This window comes from Engystomops pustulosus, chromosome 8 (assembly GCF_040894005.1).
Source record: "Engystomops pustulosus chromosome 8, aEngPut4.maternal, whole genome shotgun sequence".
Taxonomy (NCBI): domain Eukaryota; kingdom Metazoa; phylum Chordata; class Amphibia; order Anura; family Leptodactylidae; genus Engystomops; species Engystomops pustulosus.
The window spans coordinates 72,497,536-72,525,404 of NC_092418.1; the positions used below are offsets into that span (position 1 = coordinate 72,497,536).

Below are 27,869 nucleotides of genomic sequence, written 5' to 3' on the forward strand. Positions count from 1 at the left end.
TACTGTACATGGTAGGTGACAACTGATCCCTTCCTGAAAACACAGAGAGAAAACAAACACAGAAGATTAGTCATACAAATATGGGTCAAAACCTGAAAACAATGCAGTACGGAACCAAAGGAATGGTCAGAAGACAGGTATCAGTCAAATAAGTCAAAATATGGAAGTCCAGAAAATGCTGATGTGGTGGGAATCAATCAAAACAGCCAGGAGTGAAATAAGGAATTGTTCAGACTACTGCAAGACACAATGGGGCACATTTACTTACCCGGTCCAGTCGCGATCCAGCGGCGGGTTCTCCGACGCTGATTCGGGTTCTGCCGGGATTCACTAAGGTCCGTGCGCCGATATTCACCAGGTGTCGCTGCTGCGCCGAGGTCCGCCGAAGTTCACCTGCTTTTTTCTGGTGTATGTGAGTGCTTGATCTTGCGACACAAATGGCTTTTTAAATTCTGCGGTTTTTCCGAATCCTTCGGGTTGTCCGGTGGCCACGCCCCCGATTTCTGTCGCGCGAAAGTCGGCGCGATTGCGCCAAAAATCGATCGCGTGCGCCACAATCCCGTGAAATACAGCGCAAAGCGGAAATATTCGGGAAAAACCTGACGGATTCGCGGCTGCGGACCCTTAGTAAATGTGCCCCAATGAATCTAACTACAATATCGCTGTCAGCAATGCATCTTCTGACATAGTTTACGGGCAGAGGATGGCACTGAAGCCGGAATGCTTATAGATGTTACAGGCTAAAAACAATAAAATGAACACAATCTACTTTGACCTTCTTCATGCAATCCAGTACTCTTAAGGTGAATGCTTATGGTCAATATCCATTAAAAATCTATGTGATCACAAATCTGCCACGTAAAATCTACACTGACATTCCATGTATTACATGCAGATTCACTGCAGATTCCCATCCAGATTTTACACTCACATAGGCCCACATATAGTAAAGTGTTTGCACCAGTATTCTGACTTTGCACTAGAAAGAACGTGCAAACTGCTTGTACATGTATTTAAAAAGTGTCTGCACCAGTTGTGTGTTGCGGCTGCACTGTGTCTGACAGTACAGAAAAAATGTGCTCCTAAAGGGCCGTGTTAGTGCTTAGTCGGACCGTGTGCCACAATTCTGTACAACGTGTGCCACAATTCTGTATGACGTGCGCCACAATTCTGCAGAATGAAAAAAGTGCAACAAAAAAAAAGGTGCATTCTACCGAAGCAGTGCAGGGGGTGACAGATTCATGAAGACAGTGCACCACAATTCATGAATCAGGCGCACACTACACTGCACACACTCATAGAGCAGTTTGCACAGTTTTTGACAATTGTGGGCCACAGAGTGCTGAGAGTCTGAACCTGTGTGCTTATGTTGGCCACAGTGCCCACGGAAGCTGCTAACAATCTTTGAGGTGCAATTAAACTCCACAACTAAATTTTTAATGTCCCCAGGGGCATCACTGGTACCTATTTTTGTAAATTCTTAAAAGTTATCTCACTACAGACATGGATTGTTAATTATTAACAGTTTCCTTTTTTTGTCTTGCATTTTCACTGTAAGAATACTACAGGATGATGGGAATGTTTCCATATTTATGGTAGATGGAGACGCACCATAAAGCATGTGTTTTTAATTATCCAGGCTTGGGCCCAAATGGGAACATAAGGGAGTGATTTATACAGATAGTCTAGAGACTGCACAAATTAGCTCTCCATAGGGAGGACACATAAAAAGACAATCACTGGTACCAAAGTAAAAATTACCCAAACATGAAAAAATGCAAACACATTTCTCTTGCAACATCAAACTAACATTAAAAAAAATCTGCTAGAGACATTGTACTTTTGTGAGATATAAAATGTCACAAAACCTTATGAGAACTACCTCATGAGAAGCCGACACGGCATAAACATATATTTTGGTTATATTGTAGTATACTTGCTTCATACATATGGTTAACTGTGACACATCTGTTTAGCTCTTAGTACACAACACAGCAATCTTGTACTCTCGTTATACACAATCATATGAATAAAAGTCTGAACATATCAAGGTAAAACTGGACTTGGAAAATAAAGACCTATCTTTTGATAGATCGTCAGCATCATATCAGTTGGTGTCTGACAACCAGTGTATCTACCATCAGCTGAACGTGTATGATCAGGGAATGGCGAAACAACACACCAGTGGCCACGATGCAAACTTTGTATCAGTCCATCGTATAACTAAAATCATGCTAAGTCCCCCTGTCCCGCACATTACACTTGAAAATACACATATAATACACTTATACTCAAAGCACCATACTCATAGTCCAGCAGCAGCCTCCACTCAATAAATGTCCAGCAGCAGCCTCCCCTGATTGATATGATGTCCAGCAGTAGACACCACTCAATAAAATGTCCTGCAGCCACCTCTCAATAAAATGACCAGCAGCATCCACTCAATGTATGTCCAGCAGCAGCCACCACTCAATGTATGTCCAGCAGCAGCATCCACTCAATGTATGTCCAGCAGCAGCCACCACTCAATGAATGTCCAGCAGCAGCCACCACTCAATGAATGTCCAGGAGCAGCCACCACTCAACAAAATGTCCAGCAGATTCCCCTGATTAATAAGATTTCCAGCAGCAGCCTCCACTCAATAAAATGACCAGCAGCAGCATCCACTCAATAAAAGGAACAGCAACAGCCTCCACTCAATAAAGTGACCAGCAGCTTCCTGGATAATACAGCAGTTACTAAGGGAGTGGGGCTATACTGTGTTCAGTGAAGAGATCTCAAACACCAGTGCACCAAGTCCAGCTGCAGAGTCCCTTTTCCGAAGACTACTTAAACGGGTTGGCCACTTTACTGTATGTTTTTGCGGAGCCCGGACCCAAATACACTGTGGGCGATTTGATTTGGTGGGGGCTCCTTTAAGGGCAAAGTGGTGAGGGCCCTTGGGGCATAATTATGCAATTATGCCTAGGGGGCTCATTACCATCTATGGAGCCCGGAACCACTCAGTTTCATTTACATAATTTTATAAAAACAAGGGCATAAGAAGCGAAAAGAAGAGCAAATCCTGGCAGAGGTTACACACTAGTATCTCAGAGTGCTTGGTTTACAATCCTTCATCCTTGTGGTAGATGTTTCTTTAATATTAACTTGCTATATCCCATATGAAGCAAATATGTAACATTTTGGATCAGATCAGAGTTCTTTTAATTTTTTTAACATTGGTTCCTTATTTCTCCTGTTTCCTTAACATTTCAGTAATGTAAAACACAAAAATTGTGAAATGTCAACATTAAAGTTTCTATTAATTAGGCAGCGCTAAACTAATGTCTTGGGCTACAGCAACCTCTGCAAGTATTTAGACTGAGCTGCCTTTAGTTTACATCTGTGTACGTACAAAAATAATGGTGATTACGTGATGAAAAAACAATTACTTTATGCACGGTTTTGCTTTGGATGAAGAATGAAACCTCCTATTCGAGAAGACATGCAATATTTCTTTTCTATCCTGCTGCTATCAAGCAAATGGTAGAACTTATAATTAACCTGTTAAGGAACCATATCCAGCAAAAACAAGTGGGTTTAGCGTTAGGGCCAACTTTCCGTGTCACAGGCACATTGTAAGATTTCAGATTTAAAATGTAGTCATTTGTCAGTAGGAACATATGGGAAAGATACTCAAATAAAGCAGCATCAGTGGTTGAACTGGACAATGCAAGGCAGAAAGGTGTAGGTAGGGTTCTACTGATATTCTATTAGATAAATCCAACAACCTCGTAGTTGGCCAATTACAGGATTTACAACCTTTGTAAAAAGGGATTTTTTTACATGGCAATCCTCAGAAAAGTGTCACATTGGTTTGCATCTGAGAGCGGTCCATTAGAAACAGAACTGGGAGCAACCAGTCTTCAGCATATTGTTGGTCTCCACAAGTTGACATTGGTGATTAATAAATCAAAAAGTTGATTATCAGACATTTCACTTACTTTAAAGAGGGAGGAAACTTACATAAGAGAATGTACAAACTATTATTACGCTATATCAGCATTCAATAAGCAAAACGTTCTACTTACTGATGGGTGTTGTATCTGGTGGATCTGGTGGTGAGAAATTCTCTGTGAAGTTGACGTTGCACATGTCTGCACTACAGCAACAGAAGCGATAAGTCCCATTTTGGATGACTGGTGGGTTGGTAGTGACCACACATTCTTCATGGTCACATTCATGTGGGTCGCCTTTATAGGCCCAGCAACCTGAAATAATTTCAATGTAAAGTATGATGTCTGTTTTTCTTCCAATGCACAAGTTCTTAGACCCCCTACTAGACTTCCTCATAAGACAAGTTACTTCTAGGGAATTATTGAGGTACATAAATCCTAATTAATAAATTGTGTACCCTTTTACTTTGGAAGGAATAAAAAACAGCCAAAAGTCACTGTGTAACATAAATAAAAATGTACCCTTATATAGCTTCTACATGTAGCTTTGTTTACAATGATGCCACATATGTAAAATTTTAAATAGTTTTATAACTTTTGAACAATAAAATATTTTCTTTTCAATGGTATTTGTCTTTCACTACTGTCACTACTATCTAATTAGTTTCTTTTTTTTAACTGAACTTTATTCAGCTATCTGTCAGTGTCAGGCCACATCTCGGTACAGCTTGTATGTATTTGTAGGTTTTTATGTGCCAACTACCTGCTGATTTGAACATACAGGTTTGTCTATTTTTGGCAAGGGGTTAATTAATATGGTCGGTCATAAACATTTAGCAGTGGGTACAACCACAGCCCCCCTCCCAGTATTCTCACACTGTACTATTGGCCCAAGTTACTATATTGGCTATTTTTGGGGCACCGTTACTGTATTGGCTACTGTGAACAGAACAGTATTGAGTTTGTGTTATGTTGTTCATGTAAATTTTTGTGGTGCTAAATCTACAGAGACGAATGATCGCTGGAAGAATTTGACATGCCAGCCAGGAAAAAGAGGAAGTAAAGGAGAAATTCTTTAATATCTAATAATCTGTCACCAGACTTAAGTACTTAAGCACTACAAAACACTGATATGGGGGGAGAGTAGAGTTCAATGCATTTTGGTTATGATGAGGGGGGGGGGGCTTGTTAGGAAATTTCAACCCAGAGAACACGGGACTCTAGTTTCGCCACACATGCTACACATGCATGATTAGCTGGGCGGAATCTGTATGTATTTCTTTAATATGGATATGCAAATTATTTGCTGCTAGATATATACCGAAAAGTATATAGGGGAAAAGTAGGACACCTCCATACACATGCATGTACACAAATACACATATAATATTAGGCCATTTGTTCTGACTTTTTTATGACTTATATAATGTAATCATGAAAATGTAAGTCTAAATGATGCTATATATCGTCTTCTGTATTCAGTAATATAGGAATAGGTTAAATTTTACTTGCCTTGTTTGACAGGATTGATTTCACCATCTCTCGTCTTTTCCCATAATCCAAAGCAGGTACTGCCCTTCGAACACGCTACTGTGCCATTCTCCTGAGATATGTGGCTTTCACTCGACCCATGGTCATTATGGTTAGGATCTTTGTAGGCACAAAAACGTTCCTCATTCTGAGCAGCTGGAAGAAAAGAGCCAGCGGATACGTTACTTCACCATTTATTTCAATAGAATATAAATTTGCTATATATGACCTAAAAATAACTGTATTGATTTAATTCAGTAGAAAATGATCACTTTGATTAAGACGTACATGATCTTGCAAACTGTGTCGGCATCAAACCCTTTAGGCCACTACAATGATGAGAACATATGTACGTTGAATAACAAGTAGTATAGAAATAAATGTAAGAGAGGCTGCCCACTGTTAACTTGCATATTCAAATCCCAGAGGCAAGCAAGGTCTAAATTATTTTTATGTAAAAGAGGTTTTTGCCACTTTAAGAAATTAGGAACCCCTGCTGATTTCAGCAAGCACCGCATAAGCATCGCTGAGAAATAGACCACTAAGTGCTGTTAAAAGATTAAGGAAGAAACTCAGGAAAGATGGCAGCTCCACAATCAAGTACAGAAAATAGGAGAAAAAAATATACAATGGGGAAATAAAAATGAACAAAAGTAATATGTTTCATTATACAGTATATGGTTTTAAAAAGGGAAAAAAATAAAAATTTGAGTTATCATTCCTTGACAAAGAAGTAATTATCTGAATCGTCCAAGTTCTTTATAGGTTTACATTCCAGAAAACCAATTGTAATGTCGTGCATAAATATCTAATATTTTAAAGCAGGTATATACAGTATGAGATGAGAAAGGTGCGTGGAAACAAGGGAAAAAAGACTAAGAGCCAGAAACATGGCTCGAAACACGTAACTCTTTTTCTATGGATGTACATCTCTAATTTTCATGTTTAAATAAAGTGAAGTGCTGGAGATTCCTTAATTTTTTCTGACTGCAAACCAAAGCTGACACAGATCTTCCTCCTCTCCCTGCACTCCAAAGTGGACAACGGAATATTCACATGGTGGGGAGCTAACGATTTAAAAAAATAACTTTTTGATATAACAGACCAATCTATCTACCTTGGTTGCCCTCCCCTATACTAGTTCTAGCTCCAGCGTCTTTATACAGGTACACAATATCCTGTGAGTGGTCTGTCTGAAAAAAAAAAAGAAAAATAATAATGGATGAAAACTTAATTTTTGGAGTCCTTCTGGTAGGACCCCCAGGGATTACAGGAAACAGGGTCCCTCGTACCCATGAATAAGTAAATTGGATGGTCACACATTGGCAGCTGCACCAAAGATGGCAGATAACTCCCATAGAAATGAATGAAGAGGTTGCATGCTTCATTCACTCAAGAGGTATCAGGAACCCCCTTTCTTATCATTGGGCTAAGATACAGACCCCTCTAATACAATATGTTATCCCTTATCCAGTGGAAAAGCAAAATAAAGAAACAACTGTAAGACCTCATAAAATCCCAAAATACACAGTTATCATGAATTTATTTTATACTCGAACCTTTAAACGAAAGTAGGCTATCGCTAGGAGTCATGCTGTGCGCATTTAGTCACATGATGACATTTCATTCTCAGTGACAGATGTCTAAGCTGGAATACTCAGCTGTTCTTACTACCATGACAGGCTACTACTAGTGAGGGAGAAGAGAGAGCTGAAGTCTTCAAAAAAACAAGACGTTTATTCTTCACTAATGTTTTAACATTTGACACCCATATATATCAGTTATAAATCATCTAGCACCTTTAAGAAGACAAAAACATTTGCTAACAGAATCTTCTATGCCATAATATAAACAAGTAATTTATAAAATTATTATTAATAGTAATGGATTGTACATTTACTACAGACCGTCTTTCAACAACCAATTCTCACTTCCTAATCAAATCTCTAAACCTGACCATTAATCAAACTGGAAGCCTGCAGATCTTAATTATTGGAAAAACACTAACTTTTCCAGCAGGTTCAAGCAGTTGATAAGTAGACAGGATGTACTGTACAGAACTAGCAGAAAGAGCCTAAAGTTCAAGTCAACAAAAGGCAAATGCAGTGATTTCAGGAGATACAATTTCCACATGTATCAAAGTTGAACTTAAGGTTGTCAATATGATGTGATGTGGCCAACCACAATTATGATGAGGCTGATAATTCATTACAAAATTATTATGTAGTGACTGTATCATGTACTGTTAACATGCTACAGTCATTAAATAATAATTTACTAAATATCAGCAAAATGCTTTAATTGGATGTGGCTGGCCAAATTCTGGCTTCCAGCTTCTCTTTCCTTAGCTCCTCCCTTTAAGGATTTCATTTGGCTATATAGTAAATAGCATCAACCTTATTTTCTTTTGATATGAATAACACAAAAGTATAAATGCATGGAAATTGTCAAAGAAAGTTCTACCTGCCACACAAAAGGCTCCCTATTCATGCTACACAGTTACTTTTTATTACAAATATCAAGGCAGAAGAGCAAACAAGAATTCATGTATCAGGTAACAAAAGTCACCAAATTATGGGGCACATTTACTTACAATGCCGCTCAAGTTCACTGAAAGTGCTATTTCCATGTATAATATGATATATTGGAAGCCAGCGCAGCTGGGGCACAAAAGGGTCGCGTGCACCACAATCGCAGTGCAGACGCTTCTTAAATACCTGTAAAAGCCGTTTTAGCCATGAAGAACGTGAACAGCATGACTAAAGCGCAAAGCCCTAAGTAAATGTGCCCCTATGTGTTAACTGTGTGTCAATATTTGAAAATCAATTTGTAGCCAATTAAGGTTGGCTTCGACTTCTTAATGTATTCTAAGCAAATAGATAACAAATGGGCCCCCAGTACTTTACTCAGAAGGGGGCCCCGATCAGCAATGTCAAACAGTCTGCTCACAGATGATTTTGTGTCCAGGGCCCTTAATCTGACCATGGCAATTAGTGTTTTACAGAATATTGAATACCAGAAAAAAATATCTCCCTTCTTGTATTTTACAGGAATAAAACAATATAAAGTAACTTTTAGATTTCCCAAGAGAACCCTGGCTGTAGCTCTCTCTAGCTGCAGACGCATTACCAGAACATTTGTAGACCTTTTAATGAAGTAAAGATACACAGGTATAATATCACTGTCCTGAACTATATTAAGATACGGTAAATTTAAGAACTTTATCCAAATATTTGCATATATTTGCTTCTACATTTTAATTACAGTTTCAAGAAAATAATCTGTTACTTTATTATATCATTTTTCAAAAGACTAATAATCTCTGTGATTACCTAAAAAGAAAAAAAGTCCCACATTTACTAAAACCTTGCAGTCTGCCTGTGTATACTGCAGAGTGTACCAGATTAAGGATTTCTGGCACCCGTTCTGCATGAATCTGGCGCCCTCTTCACTGCTCAGTCAGAGAGCAACCCTTTTTTTTTTGGTGCACCATTAACATGGGGCGTGCAACACAATTCTGTTGGACTTTTGCATGATAAATCTGGCACATAGTCCGTCTGGACACCTGAATAGAGATGAGCGAGCACTAAAATGCTCGGGTGCTCGTTATTCGAGATGAACTTTTCCCGATGCTCCAGTGCTCGTCTCGAATAACGAGCCCCATTGAAGTCAATGGGAGACTCAAGCATTTTTCAAGGAGACCAAGGCTCTGCACAGGGAAGCTTGGCCAAACACCTGGGAACCTCAGAAAAGGATGGAAACACCACCTCAAAATGGACAGGAAACAGCAGGGGCAGCATGCATGGATGCCTCTGAGGCTGCTTAATCGCACCATTATGCCAAAATTATGGGCAACAGCATGGCCATGACAGAGTGACCGAATGTGGCTAGATAGCATCTAAAACATGCAATAATTGACCCTGACAATATAGGGGACGGCATGCAGAGGCGGCAGCAGCAGCGGCAGGCTAGAGAGTGTCATGGCGACATACCCTAAATGGACTCAGGCTCCAAACCAATGGGTGGCAGAGAGGAATCAAAGGAGGTGAGCAAGAAGCGCTGAAATGATTTCCTATGTCAACAAAAGGTGGACGGTATATTTAGTCGATAACACAGCATGGTGGCGTCATAGTGACCAAGTTCCATAATGTATCTGATGAAACACCCGAAAAATGAGCCTGACACAGCTCATGTGGAGGGACGACATGTGGAGGCAGCCATGGAGACGACTTCCATGATTAAGAGCGACAGTATGGGGCATCCATATTGCGCTGCTATGATTACAACTTCAGGTCTCCAGCATGGCGGCAACAGATGGGCCGAGTTCCACTATGTATCTGGTGAAACACCTGAAAATTCTGCATCATCCCCTTATCGTTTGATAAGGGGATGATGTGCTGCATATTCTCTCGTGCTCCAGCATCTGGGGTATAGAGAGTTGAAAGTTGTGCATGGAGACATTGGTGGGCGCTGTGGAGGATCGTGGAGGCAAAATGGACAGGAAACAGCAGGGGCAGCATGCATGGATGCCTCTGAGGCTGCCTAATCTTGGGATGGAGCTGGCGCTCCGCTGCCAGGCGAGCTTTCGCCTATCCAAGCCCCTGTCTCTCAGCTACTCCCCAAACAGCACTTCTAAGAACATTTTGTGTAAGATCAAGTGTAATAGTGTTCTTATAAGTTTGGGTTATGGCGGGTGAGGGGAATGTAAACAGATGCGCAAGAAGCGCTGAAATAATATCGGTAAATGATAAAAGTTTGCCAGTATATTTTGTGGATAACACAGCAGGGTGGCGACAAAGTTAACAAGTTTGATGTGGAAGCCATGAAAACAACCCAAAATTCTGCCTGACACAGCTCGTTTGCTAAGGGGACGATGTATGGAGGCAGCTATATGGACGACTTTTGGAGGCAGCTATGGCGATGACGTGTGGAGGTAGCAATGGAGACAACGTGTGGAGGCAGCTAAAAAGACGACGTGTGGAGGCTGCTAGGGAGACAATTTAATTTGGATAGTGCCTGTATGTGGCAGTCCAAAAAAGTTTTCAAACCAGAGGAGCAGGTAGGTGGTCCTCCAGAAAAAATTAAATAGATTGAGTGCCTGTATGCGGCAGTCAAAAAAAGTTTTCAAACCAGAGGAGCAGGTAGGTGGTCCCCAGAAAAATTAAATAGATTGAGTGCCTGTATGTGGCACTTCCAAAAATTGTTTAAAACAGAGGACCGGGTAGGTGGCCCTCCAGAAAAATTAAATACATAGAGTACTGTAGCTAGAGCCAGTTGGCCCTGGCAAAAAATAGCCAGTTTCCTCTGCTTTAGTGTACAAAGAGGAGGAGAAGGAGGAAAATGAGGAGGAGGAGTGCATAAATTATTCAGGTTGAGCTTCCTTCACCTGGTGGAGAATGGAAATTCTGAGAAATCCAGGCTTTATTCATCTTGATAAGTGTCAGCCTGTCAGCGCTGTCAGTCGACAGGCGTGTACGCTTATCGGTGATGATGCCACCAGCTGCACTGAAAACTCGCTCGGACAACACGCTAGCGGCAGGGCAGGTAAGAACCTCCAAGGCGTACAGCGCCAGTTCGTACAACATGTCCAGCTTTGAAACCCAGTAGTTGTAGGGAGCTGTGTAATCATTTAGGACGATGGTATGGTCAGCTACGTACTCCCTCAACATCTTTCTGTAAAGATCAGCCCTACTCTGCCGAGACTGGGGACAGGTGACAGTGTCTTGCAGGGGTGACATAAAACTGGCAAACACCCTGTAAAGCGTACCCCTGCCAGTGCTGGACAAGCTGCCTGCTCGCCTACTCTCTCTCGCTACTTGTCCCGCAGAAGTACGCCCTCTGCCGCTAGCGCTGTCAGAGGGGAAATACTGTTTCAGCTTGTGCACCAGGGCCTGCTGGTATTCATGCATTCTCACACTCCTTTCCTCTCCAGGGAGGAGAGTGGAAAGATTTTGCTTGTACCATGGGTCCAGGAGAGTGAATACCCAGTAATTGGTGCTGGAATAAATTCTTTGAACGTGAGGGTCACGGGATAGGCAGCCTAGCATGAAATCTGCCATATGCGTCAGAGTACCAACGCGCAAGAATTCACTCCCCTCACTGGCCTGACTTTCCATTTCCTCCTCCTCCAACTCCTCTTCTTCTGCCCATACACGCTGAACAGTGAAGGACTGAACAATGCTCCCCTCTTCTGTCTCGCCAACATTCTCCTCCTCTTCCTCCTCATCTTCCTCCACCTCCTCCGATATGCGCTGAGAAACAGACCTGAGGGTGCTTTGGCTATCAACAAGGGAATCTTCTTCCCTTGTAACGAGTGCAAAGCTTCCGACTTCATGCTGACCAGAGAGTTTTTCAACAGGCAAAGCAGCGGGATGGTGAGGCTGATGATGGCGGCATCGCCACTGACCATCTGTGTTGACTCCTCAAAGTTACTCAGCACCTGACAGATATCAGACATCCACGTCCACTCCTCATTCTAGACTTGAGGAAGCTGACTTACCTGACTACCAGTTCTGGTGGAAGTTGACATCTGGCAGTCTACAATCGCTCTGCGCTGCTGGTAAACTCTGGATAACATGGTTAATGTTGAATTCCACCTCATGGGCACGTCGCACAACAGTCGGTGAGCGGGCAGTTGGAGGCGGCGCTGCGCTGCCCTGAGAGTGGCAGCATCTGTGCTGGACTTCCTGAAATGCGCACAGATGCGGTGCACCTTCATGAGCAAATCAGACAGATTGGGGTATGTCTTGAGGAACCGCTGAACTATGAGATTTAACACATGGGCCAGGCATGGCACATGTGTCAGTCTGCCGAGTTGCAGAGCCGCCACCAGGTTACGGCCGTTGTCACACACAACCATGCCTGGCTTCAGGTTCAGCGGTGCCAGCCACAGATCAGTCTGCGCCGTGATGCCCTGTAATAGCTCTTGGGCGGTGTGCCTTTTATCGCCTAGGCTCAGTAGTTTGAGCACCGCCTGCTGTCGCTTAGCGATGGCACTGCTGCTGTGCCTAGAGCTACCGACTGATGGCGCCATGCCCACGGATGGTAATTCGGAGGAGGAGGTGGAGGAGGGGTGGGAGGTGGAGGAGGCATAGTAGGCCTGAGATACCTGGACCGAGGTAGGCCCCGCAATCCTCGGCGTCGGCAGTATATGACCAGCCCCAGGGTCAGGCTCGGTCCCAGCCTCCACCAAGTTAACCCAATGTGCCGTCAGCGATATATAGTGGCCCTGCCCGGCAGCACTCGTCCACGTGTCCGATGTCAGGTGGACCTTGTCAGAAACGGCGTTGGTCAGGGCACGGATGATGTTGTCAGACACATGCTGGTGCAGGGCTGGGACGGCACAATGGGAAAAGTAGTGGCGGCTGGGGACCAAATACCGAGGGGCGCCGCCGCCATGAGGTTTCGAAAGGCCTCGGTCTCTACCAGCCTATAGGGCAGCATCTCCAGGCTAAGCAGTTTGGAGATGTGGACGTTGAGGGCTTGGGCGTGTGGGTGGGTTGCACTATACTTCCTTTTGCGCTCCAGTGTCTGGGGTATGGAGAGCTGAACGCTGGTGGATGCTGTGGAGGATCGTGGAGGCGAAGATGGGGTTTTCGCACGGGAGGTGTTTGGGCTGGGGTCCTGGGCAGGGGGCTGACTAGCAGATGACACAGGGGAAGGAGCAGTGGTGTGCCCGGCCGGAGGTGAACGGGCTTGGTGCTATTGAGTGGGGTGTTTAGCATTCATATGCCTGCGCATACTGGTGGTAGTTAAGCTAGTAGTGGTGGAACCCCTGCTGATCCTGGTTTGGCACAGGTTGCACACCACAGTCCGTCGGTCATCCGGTGTTTCTTTAAAGAACCTCCAGACTTCTGAAAATCTAGCCCTCGCCACGGGAGCTTGACTACATGAAACATTTGGCGCTTATGCACCAGCTCTGGCCCTGCCTCTCCATCTGGCCCCACCACTGCCTCTTCCAACCTGTTTTGGTATAGGACTCGCCTCCGTCTCAGAAGCACTGTGCTCACCCGGCCTATCAACCCAGCTTGGGTCTGTCACCTCATCATCCTCCGATCCCTCAGTCTGCTCCCCCCTCGGACTTCCTGCCCTGACAACAACTTCACCACTGTCTGACATCCGTGTCTCCTCATCGTCCGACACCTCTTTACACACTTCTTCCTCTACGTCAATAATGTCATTATCACCCACAGACTGCGACCGGTAGAAAACCTGGGCATCGGAAAATAGCTCAGCAGCAACCGGACAAGTGGTTTGTGACTCTGGGAAGGGTCCAGAAAACAGTTCCTCAGAGTATGCCGGTTCAAATGCCAAATTTTCCTGGGAGGGGGCAGACTAGGGGGAAGGAGGCTGAGGTGGAGGAGCTGGAGGAGCGCTGATTTCGGTGACATGGGTGTACTGCGTGGAAGACTGACTGGTGGACAAATGGCTAGAAGCATTGTCCGCAATCCACGACATCACCACGTTGCACTCCCACGTCCACGCCCTCGTCCTCTACCCCTAGCCCTCGGGTTAAACATTTTGAAAATTAAAGTGTAAACTGTAAATTTTTTTTGTTTTGTTTTTTTGTGTGTTTTTTTTTTTTAAACAAAACGATGCTATCCTATTGCTATGGCTAGTTTCTAACCTACACTGACAGCACACAACTGGATTTTGTGCTGTGCCTGATGACTTTGAGTTATAAAAGTAAATAAACGTAAAAAAAAATAAATCAGCAGACTGTGCCTATTTTAAATCAAACCCCTAATAAATTGTCCCACTTCGGTGTTTGAGGTGGATATGTGTGTCACTAAGAGCTAAACACAACGGTCGCAAGTCTCCCTGCAAATTCCTCACAATATGGTACTAGCTGCACTACTAATGCCAGCAAGCCCAGCCACAAGCAAACCAAAAAAAAGTAAAAAAAAGCCCCAGCGCGGGCAGGGGCTAGTCTATTCCAGGGTCACCTGATCAGGCCAGCCAACCACTGCTATCGACGTGTAGGGGTACCACGTCATGCTGGGTGGAGTGCAGAGTCTCCTGGCTTGTGATTGGCTCTGTTTCTGGCCACCAAAAATCACAACGGCGGAGATGCCATTTTCTCGAGCTGGCGAAATACTCGTCTGAGCAACGAGCAGTTTCGAGTACGCTAATGCTCGAACGAGCATCAAGCTCGGACGAGTGTGTTCGCTCATCTCTACACCTGAACTCCAATTTCAGTATAGAAATTTGTGTCACATGAAGAATAGTGCAGCCATGACATAAAAAAAAAGGATCACGTGCTACACATATGTGGCGCGGACACTTTTTAAATACCAGTGCAAGGAGTTTGCACTGAAAAGAACGTGCAAAGTTTGATAGAAAACTGGCACAAGCACCTTAGTAAATGTGCCCCAATGTGATAAAACCATCAACAACTACAGTAATAAAAGAATAAAAAACTTCTAAAAACAACATGTTGGAAAAATAGTAATGTGATATTAGGTATCCCAAGTAAAGTTAAGGAGTATGTAGATCTGTTCACTCTTGGATTCTAGTGCTATCATTCATGTTCATGCAGAATTGTGGTTCCCGTGTATTGACAGGCTGCTGCACTCCAGGTTCACTAATATTTACAATCTAGACTACTGAGTAGTGACCTGGAAACCTTTGACCTTCATGTTACCTGTGGCCTAGATCAAGAGTACAGCTATTCCTGGAAAGATAATACCTTGTTTGCTCAACACATGTCAGTGGACACTGGTTCTGTTGTGGGTTGAAACCGTCTGCTATTTTCATTTAACATAAGGATAAAACTTTATACTGTCAAATAATAAGGAAGAAATTAGCTCTAATGTTTTCTGTGTGGATTTTTTAATTCCATACTTGAAAAACATACTATGTGGTAAATTTAGCTGTTAACCCTTTAAGGACCTGGAACTTTTTTGTTTTTTCATTTCCATTTTTCACACCCCACAATCAAAAATCTATGACTTTTTTTTTTAACACGTAAAGAGCTCTGTGACGGCTTGTTTTCTGTGTAACAAATTGCACTTCATAATGATGGCATTTATTATTCCATGCCGTGTACTGGGAAGCGGGAAAAAAAATTCTAAATGCAGTGAAATTGGTAAAAAAACACATTTGCAGAGTTTTCTTGTGGGCCCTCTCCATGCAACTGCGGCCGACCCGTGACGTGCTATTAAGTCAGGGGTGAATACAGTGAAAGCAAAGGTAGCTATGTAGACTCACTGCTTCACTAAGGCTGCAGTCACACTGACGTGTGCCCGCCGTACCATAGTACACGTTGGCGCTCGGGAGCTTGGCTCACCCTGCCCCTCTCCTCAGAAATACACAGCGTACGGTGCCCATTGCAGTGTATGGGCGGTGTACGCCCATACGTTCGTATGAATGCAGCCTAAGTGAGCAGAAACATAGCTTAATTTTGAACCTTTATTTGACCTGGGATAGCCTCAACCCCTCTATGCTTTGTCTTTACTTGGAACCTGATGAAGGGAATTGTTGGTCCTGTAGTCTTACCAAATAAACATTTGAAATCCAGTGATTTGTTCTTCTTGCTCATTGAGGTAGCATGGCTACCTAGCCACCTGTGCTTTTCAGTGTTCAATCTGCAACATCTTCCACCAGGGAGTGGAATACCGGAGTGGCTGGCGGTTGCGGCCTAGGCATGCTGAGGTCACGGTGGTTGGTATGGGGACCGGAGGACTGTCCCACAGCCTGGCAGGTCTCCAGCAGGTGGTGTGTGCAAGAAATATAGAGGGAGAGGCTGATGTACTGGTTCTCCCTGGGGCAACCCCTGAGTGTCTGTAATATATGTCCCTTGGTGATGGATGGGGAGCCCTTGGTGGTACGGCCTTATTCAGGGAACAGACGGAGGCAACATAGTGCAAATTAACTCACAGTTCTTTATTAGAACAACTGCAGGCAACAGGCCAGAACGATCTCGGTACAGATTCCAGATTACTGGAGATTCCGGATTACTGGAGTGGTCATGGAGAGTGGTCCTCAGGAGTTGGTTCACCAGCCTGTTAGCAGATGCAGGCTGGGATGGAGCTGTGTCCAGTTGTGGAAGCTCTCCTCTGTGACGAGATGCGCTCTATAGTGAGAGCTGAGGCCTAAGAGGCCTGTTGTAAGAACAATTTAACATCCCAGTGTAAATTATAGCACAATTCATGCACCGAAAACACGGACCCTGCACCACGATTGATAAATGCCCCACTATGTTTCTACTACGTAAGAATCAAGAAATATAAGTATGAGTTTGCCATAATATAACTATCCAAAGCATCAGATAATTCTACAATCTGAGTAGGCACACTGACTAAAACAATTGCACACTGCTCATTCATTGTGCAATAATTTAGAAATATTATCAATACGTTTATGCCATGCAACAGTTAATTCTGTAGCCTGAATGAAATACTCATAAAAAATGCATTGATTTGCTCAGCTTCTCAGCTTGCTCCAAGCAAACATCAGAACGCCAACTACAATATATTGGAACATGACAAGATCCTAATGAACCTGCCGCCTGCTCACCTTGCTGTGGTATATCTGAAATCACCTGAGTAGCCACAAGCTTCGTCTGTGCAAGGGTTTCTATATTGGAAACGTTTGCTGGGCAATTCATTTGACAAAATCTCAGCTTGGTAAAATCCTGGACATATTGCACATACCTGCTACTGATGGTTTGCATAGGATACAAACAAATTATGGATTAAAGGGAACCTGTCATCAAGGACCTAATTTTCACTAAAGACAGGTTATAGAAGCCCATCACACCTGCATTACAAATCTGCCTTTCTGCCTTCTCTAAGCATTTGCATTACAATATAATTGTGTGTTATAACTTACCTTGCACCCTGACAGAATCCTCTGTGTAGTCCCAGGGGTTGGGCTTTGGTTTGGATGCATTTAAAAAAACAAAAAGTGGCTTGTCTGCTCAGCTCTCAGCCCCCACCTTTGTGCTCCTGTACAGCTCTACAGCTCCTCCCTCCTGCTCTTTCACAGAGCTCACAGCCTGGTGAGCTGACATCAATGGGTATGTTGTAACACAAAATTATATTGTATTGCAAATGCTTAGAGAAAGCAGAAAGGCATCTTTGTTATGCAGCTGTAATGGGCTTCTGTAACCTTTCCTTAGTGAAAATGAGGTCCCTGGTGATAGGTTCCTTTTAAAGAACCTGTGAAAGGAAATGGGCCATGATCATCTTCTAAGCCTTTTAGAATGTGCATAATGTCATGGCATATTCTAGACATCTCTCCTTGAAGGTATAGTGTTGAAATAACAATCTCACCCCTGTACGTCTTTGTATACAATCCCCTTTTCTTTATTCAGATTTGTGCATGTTCTTATTTGCCAAATTCACAGCATTTTCAGACTATTTTAAGCTTCTGATAGTTTGGGGCAGGCAGGAAAGGCAGATGCAATAACTCTCTCATTAGTGTGACAGCCTCCAGTTTGCAGGCACAAAGTAACAACAATAATCTCTTGTCCCTGAGGCTACAGTCTGTTTTTCCAGTAGCAAATTAGGTTGATTAGCAGCGGGTGGAGGAGGACTAGTCTTATCTTCCGAGGATGCCAGAGTCCATGGACTTTGCTTTACTGACCGTCTCTTGGGCATTCCCATATCTAAATAGGGGAATTAACATGTCTGCTCTTAAGCACAGGAAGTCTGTATCCTGGAGAATGTAATGATCATTATGACAGCGGTAGATAACACATTCATATGTTGTTAGTGAGTAAATACTAAGGAAGTTACATGAGCCACATTTTCACCTTTAGTGGGCTAATTCCACTACAGTACATTTTAATAATTTTATCCAGTTATGGGTCATCAGGAATTCATATTCATACAACATATTAAATATAAGAATGTGTCCACATGGGACTGATACCAGTGGATTATTGGTCGCTGATTTTACAGTTTTTTTTTTCAATACTGGTGTAAAAGATCGTTATCTAGGGCTCAAACAGCTCTTCAGTTCGAATGAACCCTTTTTAGCCAAAAATGGATGAGAGCACACGCTAAGACACACCAGTCTCTTAGAAAATGCAGACTCACAATCTTTATTAGGGTGCAGCCACATATATAATACACAGAAAATCACCTGCATAGGGACGTGAAAAGGTGATAGAATACTGCAATGCTATAGGCCAGCTGAATATACCAGAACATTCCCTTTAAGACATTCTTCCAGAGGCCTTGTTCTCATATAAACAGAATGTTTATACTAATTGTCCTTGTCCTTGTATAAGTCACAACATGGCCTTCAAACAGAGAAGCTGCAGAGAGGAGCGAGTACACAGTAATTTCTAAACAGTTCACACAAAATGAAGTTTGGCTGGACAGTGGTCAGCTTAACCCGCCGCTAAGACAAAAATGGCATCTGTTAAGACCAAGATGGTGTCTGTGGAGGAATATATCTCTCACACTAGCAAATAATCATCTAATGACCAGTGATGTGAATTAAATAGCTTGGCCATGTATACTTTGGTTTGTCACCACAAATTTTACATAGATTTTTAAGATGTGCAGCATGAAATCAGAGGAAACCAGCAGGGATTGTGATAAGAATTTTGTCACAGGAATACAAGAGAAGTTATAAAATCTGCAGAATTTACATTCCTAGAAGTCTGGATCTATTATTACAGCGATCCTCAACTCTTGGCTGCGTAGCCCTATGCATGTGGTCATCCAACTGGCGCTGTTAATAATAAACTATTACAAGGGTCAGCACCACCTCACTAAAAACGTTGGTAAAAGCCAAATAAGTAAATCACATTTTTGATAAACTTTTTTCTAATGAATATTTATTGTGGCTACATTCACACTAGAGGGTGTTATGGTAAGCTATGGAAGGTGTCTGGCCGCCTCTACAAGAGACACTCCCTAAATTGCATTAACTGACAAGCAGACATGTTAACACTTGTGGAAATAACTGCAATTATGTTTCTACATATGTGCATTCTTGTGCTTTATTGCGTAAAACCTGTGGAACTGGAGCTCATATGGAGTTAAAAAGGATGTAAGGATTCAAAAGAAGGACATCTTAATGCATGAAATTAACATTTAAAGAAAAATAATAACACATTTGGTAGTTGTCTTTATGATGACCTATTGATGCTGTAACTATAAAGGACCTCTTTAGATTGGGTCATCAATATCAAATTGTAGGGGATAGGTCAGAAAGTATGTATGTATTTTCCAGAGCAGTAATGGATGTAAAATAATAACAGTACTGTGCATGTTGGCTGCCATTTCAGGGATTACAGATCATGAAGGACATCAAGTTTCTCCAGCTTGTATACAGTAACAGAGCACTTGTAATAATGAGATGATGAAAGTTAATATATGTGCTATAATTGTCTATGTGGCAGATGCTACATCAGAACCCTGCTGAGCATTCATGTGGGCAAAGTCCAAAGTAACCCATTACTGTTTTCGACATGAGAAACCTGCTTATACTAAGTTCTGCGTTCAGGAGATCCTCATACACACCTGCACAGTAGTAAGTCATACCTCCTGAAGTCAGCAGGTACCATCAACTTCCATAACTATATTTTATTTCTCTTCAGGATGGATGAAAATGTGTCCCTACGTTGCATTAAACATATCAACATATGTAGTCAACATGAGACAGTTTACAAGGCTGTTGCCAAGAGATATGGTAACACATTGGGGGACATTTGCAAATGCCTTTTTGGTGTAGAAAAGGCTCAAACCACTGGCTTCAATCTTTTTCTTATTTGTTATGTATTTAAGAAGGTGCTGTCTCGGTAGCATCATAAAACGCACAATAAGTAGGTGCCAAACCAAAGACCTTCTGTACGTGGCAAGGAAAACATCATGATGGTGTAAGAGAAGCCAGGCTGAGACCCAGCCTGGCTTCTAAGTGAACTACCTCCAACATGGAGTCCCAGAACGGGGTGATCCCATGGCAAATCCACAAAGGAGCATCCCCTCCCCATTTCCACAGTGCCAGCAGATCAGAGAGACCAGAAACATTTTATGCAGCACATGGGGCACATGTTCCATCTGGTGAGCAATTTATAATTAGTTTCCTGGTACATTGTACCCACCATCGATTTATGGGCCAGAAGGAGTATTTTATCTTTCTGCTCTGCTGTAAGGCTGAGTATTCAGCATCTAGTATTGGACCACCTGTGGGGGATGACTAGAAATTTGTAGGAGAGTGAGAGAGTATCTGGGCCGTTCTGTTCACAGATACCCTCAAACCCAGTCCTTTACTGGGAGTATAAGGAGGGGGCCACCAGAGAATTCACAAAGTGGGAGAGCTGAAAACCCTGCTAGGTAGTCATCATCGCCACTTTACAAAAAGGTGGCTTTATGAGAGTGAGGAAAAGGTGGAGCCATTGGACTTCGCTAGACTCACTTTATCAATTGTGCTATAATTTACACTGGGATGTTAGATTGTGGCACAAGGGTTTAATGAATTCCTGTATCTGGGATGAAAGAGCGCTAAGACTTCAGTCAAATTAGGTAGTGAACCATGTGACTAAATTATGGTGAGGCCTGCACCTTGACATGATTTAGGTGCAAACTGTACTGGGCTAAGTGTAAAAACGCCCGCCAATGTCTGGATCAGTGCACTGTTGCATTATATAGAAAATGCTTATTGGTTGTACCGCACTCTTCTTCTTACATGGCAGACATGGAAATACCCCGCAGTTTGCAGATTAAATTGCGTAAGATTATGCCGAGAGGTGTCACTGTGTGTAGTGTAGGAAAAAGTTTACATTCCCTGTAAAGATAATTAGTGCAATGTGTTGGCATATTTAGTGATGCAGACGTTAATGAGACTTTTTTTTCACAATCTGTCAAGCAGAGAAAACCCGGTTTATAATCTCACAGACACAAGGATTGTTTTCTTATCCTGGATTTTTTCACATGCCAATAAGGCAAAAGCCAAGCTCTATCTATGTACATTCTTCTCAAATCATGGGACCTTTTGTAATTTTGTATTGGTGCCTTGTTGAATATTTTATTGTTAATCTCAGAGGTGCTGGATTCTATAAATGTGTGTGAGTCAGAAGCACGTTCATTTCTCAGAAAGCGTTTGGACACAGACTTGGCTTCAACTACTTGTTTGGAAATAGGGCAACAACATGAAATAACTCCAGGATTGTTCAAATATATGAGGGGAGGGTGAGAGGTTTGTCTGCTATACAGTAAACAGGGGATAGCTGCTGAGGGCTATATTTAATATCCATAGAGGATACAAGATAAGAGGCTACCAGATACCTCTGACACAGCTCAGGGGCAACAATAGGAATCAGTGTATCAGATTCAACCGAATCATCAGAAACTACCCGTAGACTTTAGATTCCAATGGGTTTATTGGAGGAAAATTTAAGTGTTAAATTGAATCCATTAGCGTCTAATGTGAAATAGTACAACAAACCACCATCAATGTGACAATCTTAAAATATAAAGGAGTCATGGAGACATAGATCATTTCTATTTGTAGAAAAAAGATATATATATATATATATATATATATATATATATATATATATATATATATATATCAGCCTTGTCCTGAAGAAGCAACAATGTGGATTGCAAAACGTTAAACTTTGAGGCCCTGGTCTCCCATTTTGTCTTAATTTTAACACGCTGGACCCTTCAGACTTTTGTTTAAGATGTTAAATTCATTCCACTCCAACATTGATGATTTAACTGAACACTCAGTTCAGCAAATATGCAAGTGATTTTTAATGGGGACCAGAGAGTAAGGTACTGACAGCTCCGGTGTTAGATTATCTCTGCGGGTAAGAAAGGATCTGACATAGACAATAGGATTCATCAGGTGCTATTCTTTCTTCTCATCTGTTACATGAAAATAGTAGGAACATTTTGAAAAAATTGGCATGCTGCTCAGGCTAGGTATGGTGATGTATCACAGAAAGCGTTTTTTTGTGGCATAAGTAAAAGTGGACAACGTGTTTCGGGAATGTATTGTTCCCATCAGCTCTCAATACACGGATTGCAGGGGACCCATTACAGCCTGTGATCTCTGCCAGCAGTAGAGAAAGCTAAAATCGCTCTTGGCAGCTGGGAGAGCACTGTGTGGCACCCTGTTAGGGTTCACATCTCTTAGGGAATAGTCAACAGTCCTAAACATACGAGGTCCAATTGGCATATATACTTGCTTATGTGAATGAGACCATTTATTCACTGCCACTTTTCTATCTCACCCAATTTATGAGTATGGCAATGTTCAGACATAAAACTGATGATCCAGAGAGTTATACTACTTTACCTTGTGCATGAAGCACTTTATGAGTGCTGCCCTTAAAAAGCCCAAAAATTGTTTATTTTGGCTTCTCTTCATATTACGTATTCTTTAATATACTGCACATTGTAAAACAAAAAAAAAAAATGAACTCAGAGCTTACATATATCATGACATCACTGAAAAATGCCTGGGGAATAAGTTCAGTGATTTGCCAGTTACTAAATGAAGCTATGAGACTGGGATCAAGTGACAGGCAGGAGCAGGGCTGGAGGAAAGGCTGCATATTTCTCACTACTATTAGACAAAACACAGACATTCCAGGCAGGAGGTAAGACCTGGCTCCATTCTAGAGCGCAGCCGCAGGAGAGGAGGACGTATTAACACTTCTACAGCCAAGATAAAACACATAAGCACTAAAATATAAGAAAAATATCGCTATCAAGACCTCAGCTACCTCCTTATGTACAGACCCATAAATTATCACGAAAAGCCCTGATCTATCACAACTTTGCTCAGTTGGCGTAAGAAGTCTCGTAGGTGAGGCATTGCTTCCTGCAAGAAGGGATAAGCAAATAAGGTCTCATGTAGAAAGAAAAAAATTGATCCACCATTAGATAGCTAAGTCAATGGCCGACCGTTTAAAGGCCGTAGAATATAACTCGTAATGTAAGTCAGAACCTAGAGTCTTTACATTACAGGTAGGGTCACTGTTTCAATAGGTGCCAACTTTCTTCCTCTTCAGTGAGAGATAATTTGTATATTGATACCATAGGATTTGAGATTCTAAATAGGCCATTGTGAGTCAAAGTCTGACAAAGAACTCCTTACTTAATAGAGACCAATGTTTACCTATGTTTTATGGTTTATATCCAGCTTTCCAGTATATTTTCACATTTAAAATACACTTACTAATCAGGAAAGATCAGTGCTACAGTACTTTAGTGATTTTATTCTAAGCAATTATGGTTACAATTGTTGAGATATGTACAAATCCTAAGGATTATTGCCCTTTACTATACTTTTATATATACTGGGATAATATGGTTGCACTGCATATTGTTTGGCACGTGGAGTCATGTGGTGGGTCTGTAATAGAAAAATAAGTGTTTTACTCCTATAAATGTGCTTTATTGTGATCTGACATTATATCTAATGTATACATTGCTACATGTATGCAATTTCTTTTTCAAGTTGTAGAAATTGATCATACATATCCATATATAAATATTCCATATACATTGAGTATATAGTAGAGAACATGTCTAATTTTTTCAGTAATTTTGTGCCAGGCACAGATTGGTGCATGTGTTTCATTATTTGCTTCACATACAGAAAAAAGTAAAATCTGCTTTACGCCTCTTTCACTGAACACATTACATAATTATTCCCAGATGTGGTTGCAATGCTGCCAGGCTCCTGGACCATTGCGATTTCAACAAGGAGAGCACTATCTGCCTACTACCCGGGCTCCGCAGAGAGTAGACTTCTGTCTAAGGCCAGTGTTTTGACTATGACGGGATTCCTAATGGGTTCTGGAGCCAAAATATAGTCACTTTACCCTTATCCAGCCTGTTCTCTTGCATGCAAAGCTTCATTTTAAACTGATGTGTTGCCAGGAAACAACTAGTTTTGATATACAGATACAATGGGGTCATTTATCATCGCCTTTCAAACAGAAAACTGTCGGAAATTGTTTTTTTCCCCTTGCTGCGTCTCTTTTGTGCATTATTTTTGAAGTGTCAGTGTCACAATTTTGGTGGTTTTTCCGACACACACAACTTGCTCTGCTTTTGGGCGCAAAATTGTGCTTCAAGCTTGTAAATCCTACACTTTTCCGGCGCTTCTATTTTTCCAATTGATTTTGTGGCACAACTTTTGGCACGCAAATAGTGCAGCTAAAAGCTGGTCTAGGGAGTTGTATTTCACCTTCATGAATGGGGAAACTGTTCTAAACTTTATTGTTTGTATGTCAAATCATGAATCCCTTGTGCCACAAACTTACATCCCACTGAAAATTATAGAACACTTCCACCCGGCGCCTAAATTAATAAATGTCCCCCAGTGTACATTAGTATGAAAGTATAAAAGACCATGGTAACAAAATTCATCACATTGTGTGCTGCAGATTTGGAAATCACAAACAATATACATAAAGAGAAGCATGAATGAACTACACAATGATATATGATCTGCACAACATAACCAACACAAAAAACCATGGAGAGTTTTAAACCGTGACAGTCGCAGGTAGGAGTGTAGACCCGCTATCATACGTGTATACTGTCTAATAACCACACTACCATTTACTATGTATTACATAAAATTCTACACTTTTCCACAAAATATTATTGCGAGTGAACTGAAGTCCTTGCGTTGTTAACTATTGTCAGGCTTCAAGGGTAGTGGACCCACTGGACCACCACGAACGATGACCTAAGCTTACACCTAGGACCGGGATCTAAGTGGCGCCCGGTTTTCACCAAAGCCCACCGCCAAGCGGGTTGGACTTGCTGCGGTGTGGTACCACCAGGTCGTTCCACAGGTGCGACTTGGTCCGCGGTGGCTGCCAAGGCGAGGTACACAGGTGTTGAGCAGAATGGTAGTCATGGACAGGCAGGAGTTCAGGACGGGCAGCATGGGATCAGAGTCAAAGCAGGCAGCAGAGGAGTGTAGTCAGTAACAGAACCAGGGTCACAATGGGCGTGAGACAAAACTTTTTCTAAGGAACATGGCATGAAGATCCGGAGAGGCAGGTTTATATAGAATTCTGGGAAATGGCCAGCGCCAATTAACGATGTGCTGGCCATTTAAAATATCTGCCGGAGGACCGGGAATCGGTAGCGAGGACAGGAAAGAAGCCTGGGCCCCTTGCCAGCGAACATGGAGGGGAATGGGTGAGCCGCGACCCGAGATATGGATAGTGGGAGCACCCGTGACAACTATGATGTCTTATATACAAGACTGTATCATAGATTTGTGTTTTACAAAATCGGTATTATGGTGACCAGGGAAATCTATAGACCCATATTGTGCCTCTGCATTTTTTCTTTTCTTTATTATCATGCATTCATATTCAGTTGCCTTTTATTTAGATAACAAAGCAAGAAATCAGAGAGGAAACAGGCACAGGAAAATGTTATCTCATTAAATGTTCAATGTAATTAACAAGGGTTAATTGGTGTGCAAACCTCAATGTCACACAGGATCTGAGAGAATGAAACACAAGCAACAGTTCCTCAACAATATTAGAATATGCGAGTAGATGATATTTTCTGTAGAAAACTATAGACATCATAGTACATTATAACATTCAGCCACAAAGTCTGCATGCACATAATAAAGCAGTGAACAATAATGTCGCTGTGATAAACCCTAACTATATTTCTTATATATTACTGGTGCACCAATCCAAAGAATACAATGGGAGAAACACAAAATTGTGATAATGGAAAGTAGCTATTCATGTGACCCAAACGCCATAATTCTCCAATAAGCCTAAAGTTTCAGGTATACAATATGGTCTTTCCAATTAACCTGATCAATGAAGGCTCAGATCTGCACATTTTACTACTATATAAATGGTCAAGTTGCTAGTTCTGATACAGTTAGTGCTTGTGAAGGACACATATGTCTTGGTTAGCTACTTGAAATGGCTTTGCTTGATGCTTGTGTCAGGTCCTATTTTCTAGATTACGGGTGGGGTAGGTAACCACTGGATAATGAACAAAATGACTGTGATATCTGGAGAAATCGGAATGAATATGTAGTGCACCGGTATCTGCTCCATAAAGAGATCCATTTAATTCTGCACACTAAATTTACTATACTAATATGGTTTCTTTGTTTCTCTCAATGTTCAATACTAGTATATAGAATATGTATCCATTTTGTATTGGATACTATATTGGTCCATTTCTTTGTCCCTTATCGGAGGACCTTTTTAGCTGTGTGTAATGTACAGCTGTTATGTTCAAGATAAAGAGCACAAATCACAAAAATCTGCCATAAATTGTAGAATTAGTTCTCAAGTTCAATGCAAATTACAAATATTGAGGTTAAGTCTTTATGTCTTATGTTTTTTTTCTCCACACCAAGTCCTTGTTTCGCCAACCACAAAGCAATGTGCCATGACAAATTGGATTTGATGTATTCAGCAGTCAGATAGAAGCCTCGGGCAGGGGGTTGGATTTAACATGGCATGCTATAGAAGAGAAGGGTGGGTATTTATTGTCTACCTTTAATTCCCAGAAAATCCACAGTGCTGTCATATCGCTTTGGCAGACATGAAAAACCTAAGAAAATCTTCATCTGCCTTAATGTAATGCAGTCGATCTATCGGCAAAGAATTCTTTAGAGTCCATTATGGAGCAATATCTTTAACCGTTTCTTTTCTTCTCTAGAACTCTTCATATCTCCAGAAGAAAGGCTCTGACAGTCTCGCTTCTTTGGAAATTTTAAAAATTGGTACAAATGACAGGCATTAAATTTCTGAAATATACAAAAATGACTACACTGACACTTATGCAGTGATGATCTTAGGCCATCACAAGTCTTTTCAGTGTTTGTTTTCCCATACCAAAGATCAAAATGATACTTTTTGTGCTTCACTATACATTTTTCATTTTTACATCACTTGCTATACTGCCTGTCCCAATTAGGGCTCAAGATTTAAGATCCTTGTGCCACACATACACATTGAAGCCTATGTAATAGAAAGCCAATTAACGTATCTTAACACTGTTGGAATGTGGGAAGAAACCAGGAACTGGAGTAACAAGAGGAAGCCCACATAAACGTAAGGAACTTCAAGACAAAATCCTTTTTAGATGATGCCCTTGGATTGATTTAATCCCAGGCACCAATGCCTAGCCATTGTGGGGCATTTATTTATTTTGGTGCAGGGTAGCACGGACCTAAAGGTTAATAACTCCCTAGAACAGCTTTTAGTTGGCCTCTTTTTGTGCCACCTCTTGTGCCAAAAAAAGTGTTGGAAAAATAGAAGTGCCAGAAATCTGGTGGATTCACAAGCGGCACCAAAATTGTGCACCCAAAAATAGAACAAGTTGAGAGTGTTGGAAAACACCAATATTATGGCACGTACACTTAATAAAATCAGGGGCACGAGGCGCAGAAATGCCATAATAAATGCCCCCCATATCACT

At 41.9% G+C, this 27,869-nt stretch overlaps 1 protein-coding gene across 2 annotated transcripts in view; it reads right to left on the reverse strand.

The window, feature by feature from the left end:
- BMPR2 (bone morphogenetic protein receptor type 2) overlaps window positions 1-27,869 on the reverse strand; it is a 121,672-nt gene that overhangs the window by 65,434 nt on the left and 28,369 nt on the right. For both annotated transcript variants that reach the window (XM_072121203.1, XM_072121204.1), the window contains exons 2-3: window positions 5,449-5,622; window positions 4,072-4,251 (exon numbers count right to left, since the gene is read on the reverse strand). In XM_072121203.1, coding sequence (XP_071977304.1) covers window positions 4,072-4,251; window positions 5,449-5,622 — 354 coding nt within the window. The remainder of the gene's footprint in view (window positions 1-4,071; window positions 4,252-5,448; window positions 5,623-27,869) is intronic.